At 29.1% G+C, this 9226-nt stretch overlaps 1 protein-coding gene across 1 annotated transcript in view; it reads right to left on the bottom strand.

The window, feature by feature from the left end:
- The window catches only part of LOC106688341 (neuronal growth regulator 1), a gene marked incomplete at its 5' end in the record, with an annotated part of 208226 nt that extends 200700 nt beyond the window's left edge, over nt 1-7526 (bottom strand). The window contains 1 exon segment of the mRNA XM_067046270.1: nt 7366-7526. Coding sequence (XP_066902371.1) covers nt 7366-7526 — 161 coding nt within the window.
- Nucleotides 7527-9226: the final 1700 nt, after the last annotated feature.

Here is a 9226-nt window from a genome sequence, read left to right as displayed (position 1 = left end):
TATATATCAGGAATCAGGTTCAGGAAAAATTAGAAGTGACCATGTAGGAAACTTAGGAATTTAAAATTTCTGAATTCAATAGGACTATAAAGACAAATTATCTTTAATGCTACGTTTGTTAAATGAACGAGGAGCGAGAAAATTCATGAAAGATTGACATAACGACAGAGGGTCACCCTGTTACCCAAAGATTTTATATCAGGAATAAGCCTATATAATCGAAAAAAAAAAACACTAACAAATGAAGCAGCCAAGCTATGAGCGGTATTAGACCGAGACCTCTCATTGCTAGAAATGAAATGAGAAGTTATAGAGAGAAAAAGAAGAAAACCTAACTTGGTAAAACTTTTCAATTATGTATGTCCAGTCAAGATGTTTCAGCTCAAGGTATAGATTGTTTTAACAATTAAAGGGAACTAGCTGTAGCCGAGCCTGTTCAGAAGCAGTTTTGAAATCGGCCTTGGCGAGTCAAAATTTATTTTGAGGTGGTGCCGTGGAATAAACCTGAACCTTTCCATTCGAAGTAAAAAAAAATGATAAACTATAGGATAAACTTTTCTTCCTGCTCTAAGTAGGACGTAGATATTAGGACGTAAAACTAAATAAAAACTATTGAGTAAGATCTAGTAAAAATTTAATTGCTGGTTTAAATTTGTAAGTTTTCATAATTGAAATTTTTATTCATTTATCAATGATTTTTATGCCTTGTTCCTAATGTAGGTGCACTTAACACAATTAAAAAAATCAAAACTTATTTTTTTAAATTGTGTTATTTAACAGGTTTCAGTCCAAGGTATCCAATATACTAGGACCTAAATGACGGAATGATCATCCAACTCATCACTGTTGGATTGATAGGAGATAAGTTGTCTCTCAGCCGCCCATCCACCTGGACTAATAGGTCTTGTGACTGACGCCTCGTGATGAGGAAAATTGGCAATTTGACAGTGGCAGCGTTTGCTTGCGAAATATCAGTTTGTTTTAAAAATACCTTTTAAAAGGCTAAGATACAAGTACTGTTATTAAAAAAATAATTTTTTTTATTCCGATAAATTGAACTTAAAAACATAGTATACAGAATTATTAACAGCTTCTAAACGTGAATTTAAATTATAATCAAAAATAAATTTAAGATCCCCGTATATACTTGTAGGTTGAAATAAAAACGCCAAAATTGAAATTTTAATCTTAAAAATCGAAACTGAACATTTTATAAAACGATGACAGATCTGGATTGGGTTTTGTATTATGGTGCTCATTCCCTCAGATTTTGATCAAACTTCACCGAAATAATTAGTTCCATTATTTTTTTTAATCTGATGCTATCAAGAGCCCTAGAAAAGCAAGCCTTTCTGAAAAATCTAAGGATCTTCATGAAATTTCGTAGGAAGTTTTTGTGTTGTAAAATAATCATATTAAATTATCTAAATTTCTTGAAAACTAAATATAATTCAACTAATTATCATTTAAACATTTTAGAAATCGTTTTTAAACTTTTTGAATCTCAGAGGTGACACAAAAATTTGTTGTGAAAAAAATCTTAAATATTTAGACTAGAACAAAAAATACAAATGACTTTCTGTCATTGTTAATTATTGTACACCATAGAGAAATGTCTTTTGAAATTCAAAAATATGAGTACTTATGATAAACAATATATTTTCGCTTAAGCTGTGATGCCTCGTGAGTTCGAAGAAAATAACGATACAACTTTAATAATTACAACACCCATTATAAACAATTGTATTATCATAATAACAAAATTTAAAGTTTAAATTAAATTAAATCTGTACCACTGCTAGAATCCATAAAGCATTAGGGTTGCAGTACTTTGTAAGAAGGAATTACTGTTCATAAACCAATGGTTCAGCAAGGAAGTGATTTAGTCAGAATAACACTTGGCCGCCAGACTTTTACCCAATTAAAATTAAGCCGGGGACATATATAGATAAAATAGACCCCCAAGGGCCCCTGAACCGATAGGGCTCACTCCGAGCTACATTAAAACAGAAAATAATTATGAGCTTTAGTCAAAACCCGGGACCTTAGATTTAGTATCGTAGAACCTTACCACTCAGCCACCCGTTTCTACTCAATAGCAAAATATAGTTTTATCATATTATATTATATTCGATGAATAATAATTGCTGATGTAAATTGAATATTTATAGTATTATTTGTGTTAATCGATTAAAATCTAAGATGGTAGGTTTCATAACCGGGGTGTTTAAAATGTCACTTTTGGGGTGTAACAAAATCATATAATATTATATAACATATAAATTTTTAACTTTAGATAAACAGCGTTATAATATAATGCCTCGAAAAATTGACGGTTACATTTTGTTTCTTGTATCTCATCTCTAAACAAACAAGATTAGTAATAATGAAAATTCTTACGTGATATTGTGAATTGTAATACAAATTATCGAGTTTAAAACAAATAAAACAGAAACAAATATTTTTAAAAAATATAACTTTCAGTTCAACCTTTTCACCTCCACCTTATATGTTACCAAACAATTGTTATTAGTCTTTTAGTAGACTAATTCTCACTAGAAAAATTATAACAGTTACTTAGCGGCTCAAACGTGGACTTAGATAAACACGAACAAGTTATATTTTGCGATCAACATAAAAACAATGTTGCTCATATTTACACCCTTTTGTGCAATCTTTAGTTCAATCCCTTTAAATATGATTATTTTTCAAATAACGATAAATAAAATATGAGGATTAAAAAGCAATATATTACCACTGTGCGTCGCAGTAGTCATATTCCACTAACAGAAGTACTGTAATATTGAAGTAATTCAAGAACATGCAAATTTATTACAAATAAATATTTTTAATTTAATTTAATTTCGAATGCAATTTTTTAGTATATTTCACAATAAAAATCTGTCCAAGAGAATGTTCTGGAACGTTCTAGGATTGAAGTAACCCCAGTTATTATGCAAAGGATTCAAGGGATAACGAGATATCCCTGGGCCCTTTTGTAGTCCGAGGTTTTGCCAGGCCCTACCAACGACACGAGCAGTAACGGGACATACCAGATCCTAGCAATTTCTTCTCTGAACACTAAATCTTTTATGATCTAGGACCAATATTTTCCCTGTGAGACAATGTAACCGTGTTGTATTGATATTAGTTCTTGGATGCATAATAATATGAGAAATTTGTCAAAAAAGTGAAAATAACAAATTTATTTAGCGGTGGAAATGAAGGAGACAACTAACTAATTATATTTTCATATTGATTTACTAAATTTATTCTATACATTCTGTATAAATGATGACTTAAAAAACTTAATTTTTTATGATAAATTTTATTTTCCAAATTACTCTATTAATTCCATTTTACTTATTGTATAAATTAATAGTTATGTATTTATTTTAGTTTGGCTATTTATCTGATACTAATTCAGTAATTTATCTAATAGGTGTACAAATAAATTTCCAATGTTAGACAAAAGATGGTTCCACCAGATGGTTTCATTGAAATTCTCAGCCGTTAAACATAATATTATAAGTTTGACCTTAAAGTAATAGTGACTCCATATCAGCTTCACATATTTTGGTTTTTCATTTAATTTCTTCTTTAATTAGAAGAAATCTGCAGCTGAGGTGCGTTGAATGCATGTAGGACCAAAAATTCTAATTTGAAATTTCGTACCACTGAAAAATTAAATGCTATATACAAAATAGATCGTGAAAGTTGTGAGAAAATATATGTTGCGGAGAAATCCAAAAAACTAGAAATCAGAATCAAGCAACATGTCACTAACAGTCAAAAATGTAACTTGTACTGCATTAGTTAACCATGGCATAACATTAAACCATAAATTGAACTTCAAAAATCCCACAATAATAGACATAACACAAAACACGAAAAGCAGATGATTTTTAGAAGAAACTCATATAACCAAAAATATTAAAGATACATTGTCCATAAAACTGATACTAAACATTTAAATACACATTACGCCGATATTATAAAAAGGTTAGTCATATAAACATAAAAAAATCATAGAAAAAAAGTGATAACTAAATAGTCAAATCATAAATTTTAATTTTAATTATACATTAGACAAAATTAGGCAAATCAATGAGGATGTATCAAAACAGCATACTGGACATGTTGATATGGTCCAAAAGAGGTAATGTCCAATATACCCAATGGTTTGTGCTATAGAGAGAGATGAATGCACCAATAGTGAAGGAAAATGAATTAAATAATGTAGTATAAAACAATTTTCAACCATGATGAGATGACTTCAATACTGAAATTGAAAATGTGACAAATATGGGGAAAATATGAATACAAAAATTACATATACACATACATGACATGGATGAAAATTGTTGATAAAAATAACTTATTTTCTAGAATTGAAAAGGTGCATGAATATGGGACGATTGTCCCTAAACGTTGTACAATGAAGAAAAAAATATAGAATAGATTATATTCATCTTTGGAAGTTTTTTTAACCTCAACAATTTATAAAAATTTATATAATCAAACTTCCTAAAAAGAAAATCCAGAATTAATTGATTATGTTTAATCAAACCATAGACCTTATGAAAAGGAGTACTTTACATTTTCTCCTCAGGAAAATAAATATTTTTTCATTGTTAATTAATGGATTTAATTGCTTTAATTTTACATATGTATGAGTAGGTAGAGTTAGAGGAAAATTAGACAAGGACAATCTAAAATCTCCTCAACGATGCAAGGATTATTAATTCACTAATTGCACCTGGCTTGCAAATTAGCACTCCACATTATGAATGCATATATTCAGTTACAATAATGCTCATATATATCTACGTGGAATAAATTGAATTTGATATATTAAAAGCATATGCTGATGGATTCTCATGCAGTTGAATTTGAAATTTTATTGTTTTTATTTTTTGGTTTAGTTATATTACAAATTATTATAGTTGCCAGATAAATTAAATAGTGAAGAATAATATTTGATTGTATTTTTTCAAGAAATTATTACAAAGTTTGGAAATTTTAAATACTATTTCAAGCTAATGTTGTGAAACAATTGTTTTGCTTTTTAGCATAATTTTATTGCTCAGAGTTTCCAAAAAAGTATAGATACATAATATATACACATGTAATAATAATAACATTTTTTATAATAATTTTGTTAACAAATTATGTTTAATATGAGTAACATATTCTACGGTTATTATCTAATTCAATGAAATCTTGTATACCTTAAATCTGAACTTGACTGAATAACGTCTGAAATTTATGTTGAAAAACGAAAGAAGCACATTTTTTACCAGGAATATAGACGAAAAAGCCATTTTTCAAGAAAAAAAATAACTTTACTGAAGTCATCTTCAAGCTAGATGGCAGTCATTTTTAGTCCTTTATAACTGTGGTATTGGTTTTAACTAAAACTTGATCTGCATACGGGTTCGAGGATAGCACAATCTTAATCACTCTATAATACTTGAAAGTTGTTATTGAGCTTATTGACTGACTTTAAACGTCGCTTTCACTGTCTGCTAAGGTGACGTTTAAGTTCATTCATTTAAAGTATCCAAAGTTTTTTAAAATGACTAATGTTTATGGTTGTTTCACTTTTTCTATATGCGTTATTGTCTTCCTGGATAAACGGCATATTTAACACAAAAATAATTTTTCGAATCGTTAATTTAGTGCGATCAATAAAACAAACTATTCTGTTTTAAGCCGGAATAAAATTTTAGAATCGATCTATTATTTATTATATAGATTAATTTATTAGAACTAAATGCTAGATTTTATCGGAAACATAAACAACAGTATTAAATTTTGTTATAATTCTACAAAATGTCCATATTTTTGATTTTAGAAGTTTATTTATAAATTTTTGTCATTGACCAATGCTATGTTCTTAGTAAATTTTACCATTAGAAAATAGTGAAGTTTTTATTTTTCCTCAAACTTAACGTGCGTCAACCCTCTTGAGATTTTTGATTTTTTCATTAATGAGGCTATTCTCATATGAGGGGGTGGTTGGCACAATAGCAAGTTAATTAACAATTGCAAACACACAAAAAGACTGAGCGAATTTTCGTAATGGAAAAACGCAAGAGAGGAATAACTACAAATAAAAAAGAGTATTAAAATCTGAATATTTTTATTTTTTCAACGCAGGAATCTCATTCAAAGAAAGGCCATTTCTCCATGTTTTACTGTTATTCTGCTATTCTTCTTCAATTTTTTTAATGTTAAATAATATCGCATTGATGACATTCACAATATCACATTATTTATCAAAATGATATAACATTATTATTCTAATTTGTTACAAAGTGACGTAATATACAAAAATAAGTTGTTGACTCACCTAATCTCAAAGATAAATTACTTTTATCATAAATTAGAATAAACTGCAATATCTATATAATGAAACTAAAAAGCTGAACAGGCATATCTAACTATTTTTAGAGAAAGAACATTCAAAAACTATCTACTCTTTTTAAAGTTTACTTCTACCTTTTTTATAGGTAAGAAATCATTTTACGGTTAAAAAAGGAATTAATGTGAATATTTTGAGAGAGCCAACAACATGTTGAACAGATCTAAACAGGATTTAAAAAAAAATACTGCAAAGACTCAGAAAAAAACCCCGACTTTTAAACTGCATTAATGAGAAGAAAATATGAAAAGGACGGGATGAATAACTTACAAAAAAAACATTTCTTACCAAAAAAATATTATTTTAAACAAAAAATTCGTGAAAAACCATTACATTTAAGCTTATACAGACATGATACCTTTGCAATAGCAGAGTAGCATGGCAGGAAATATAGAAGGTTGCCCCCGCAGGCCCACTCGTGGCAAGAATAAAATACATAGAATTTCTTTTCTTAAATAAGTTTTTTATTTAATAATTGACAATAATATGTTTCAATATTAGCATGTAATGACAAATTAAGGAGTTAATTATACATTATATATATAAAATAGTTAATCAGGTAAAGAGTTTAATGAATAATGTGATATAGTAGTAATGTAAGCATATGTTTAAATTTTGTTGAATTTGGTTTTCTAGCAACCTGAAGATGAGGGATAAACCCGAAACGTCGTTGTATGTGAAATAAATTGTTATATTTAAATAAGGAAAATTGTGTTCATTCACCAAATTCATATTAGAATTTATTGAAAAAAAAAAAAAATTATAAAGTGTGGTGATGATCTTGAATTATGAATGAACATGAATGAAAGCTGTGCTCTAGTTTCAATTTAAACTGAACACCAAAAACATGAGTTTATACAGACTCCTTCTTTTGTTGTTCTTTTAAATACTGATACAAAATTACTCCTTAACCAGTAGACAAAATATTGATGACTCACCGAAGTGTTCTCGTCGTGGGGCTGGTAGTTGCAGTGGAGAGTGAACTTGGTCCCAGATTGGACTGTGAAGTTGCTCTTGCCATTGCTGACAGCTAAACCTCTCGGGGTAGTCGAGGGAGCTGCCGTTGTCTGCGTTTGCAGCTCGTTCTGGCCACCACCACCTGCAGTAAATTACTTTTAAGTTCTAAAATCGAATAACAACACAGAAAGTGATCACTGCCAATGTAAACATACCATTAGACAAGTATATTTATACATGGTTTATTTACAATATATTCCGCCTTATAGGAACAACACATGAATTTCACTTACAAATATTTTATAAATTCTACATAGAAGAATATTTATTTTTTGAAATATTAATTTAATAAAATTGAAATTGTTATGAAATTAATTACGCCAAACACGGAAAGTTGAAAGACATAGGGAGAAGGTCGGACAACATCAAAGAGAGTTAATCTGACGGCGAACGAGAACTTGAGAATCCCCTGGAATGCTGCAGATTCTTCAGGTACAAAGCTCTTATGTGCCTTAACTAGGAAGAGCAAGATTTAAAGAAGGATAAAACAAGATGAGAACACTAGAAAAAATTGTCTTTATACATATTTAATTTAATTATAAATGTACAATAAATAATTCATTCAATTGATTAATTTATTTTGACTATTTGACCGTTTGACTATTAATATGGTCTACATTTTATCTGTTTAATGTTCAAGAAGCGATAAGTTATCAGCAATTATAATTTCTCACTGATTATTTATCCTCATGACTTCTATTCCTTCCTTTCTACCGATATCTATATTATATTTTGGACCTTGTCCCTTTCAGTTGAATAAAAACAATTATTTTATGTTTAAAACATTGAATATATTAATAGTTTCCATTTAATGGAATTATAAATTGATGGATCCCATTTGATGGGTAAATGAATGAATGTTATATTACTTTCAACATGATTTTTTTCACGATTACTTTTTTCCTATTTATTACTTTGTTATCATTTAATTTGAATATCGCTGTCAATATAGTGTTGTTAGTCCTATCCTTTATACTGTTTTTATTGCTGACATCTCAACGTAGCACCTTTTGTACGATGAGAAGATGGTTGGGGGTGCGGTCTAGATTAAACACAAATGAATTGATGTAACTTAATTAATTGTGCCAACGTTTCGCCTAGAGTTTCTAGCCTTCATCAGGACTAAGAACAGAACAAGATAACAACCAATGAATATAGAAAATAAAATATTTTATGGATCAACAGAGACACGCAAATAATTCAGAATTACGCCAAGCTGAAGTGGCTCAATCTATCCTTCTTCATTTCTATTCCAAGTAACTAGTACTCAACGTCACTCCTGTATCCTAGTAAACCTGAAATTCAAATTTTCAGTCTAATCACGTAACCAGGTTTATCAGACATCTACCCCCCACCTTACCGAACTGCTGCGCCAGTAAAAAATAAACCATTTTTTACTCTAGCTGCATATCCCTGAAACTCCATTCAATTCTAACATACGTCATCTAACAACCCTTCCCTCGTTTAAAAACCTACTATTTAACTATTTATTTATTTATGTACTTGGTCAGTTATTTTTTTCTTCTCTGTGTATATAAGTTATAATTAAGTGTGCCCACACTGTTTTTGGCCAATATATGTTATAAAATTAAATTTGTTTTTGTTATTGTTCAAAAGGACTCAGGATGATGAAAAAAAATCCGCATAAAAGCTGACTACAATTCAATAAAAAGAAAATAGATGTTCCTTTAATACTTTCTTAGTTAAATTATATATATAAGTTAAGTATTGGCGAAAGCACAATGTCAAAAAAGAGAAGAAGGAAAAAGATCTAACTCGCTT

Source organism: Halyomorpha halys, unplaced genomic scaffold (assembly GCF_000696795.3).
Source record: "Halyomorpha halys isolate HHAL.00 unplaced genomic scaffold, Hhal_1.1 Scaffold1106.1, whole genome shotgun sequence".
NCBI lineage: Eukaryota > Metazoa > Arthropoda > Insecta > Hemiptera > Pentatomidae > Halyomorpha > Halyomorpha halys.
The sequence above is the reverse complement of the archived record's forward strand: the minus strand, read 5'-3'. Positions and strand labels throughout refer to the sequence as shown.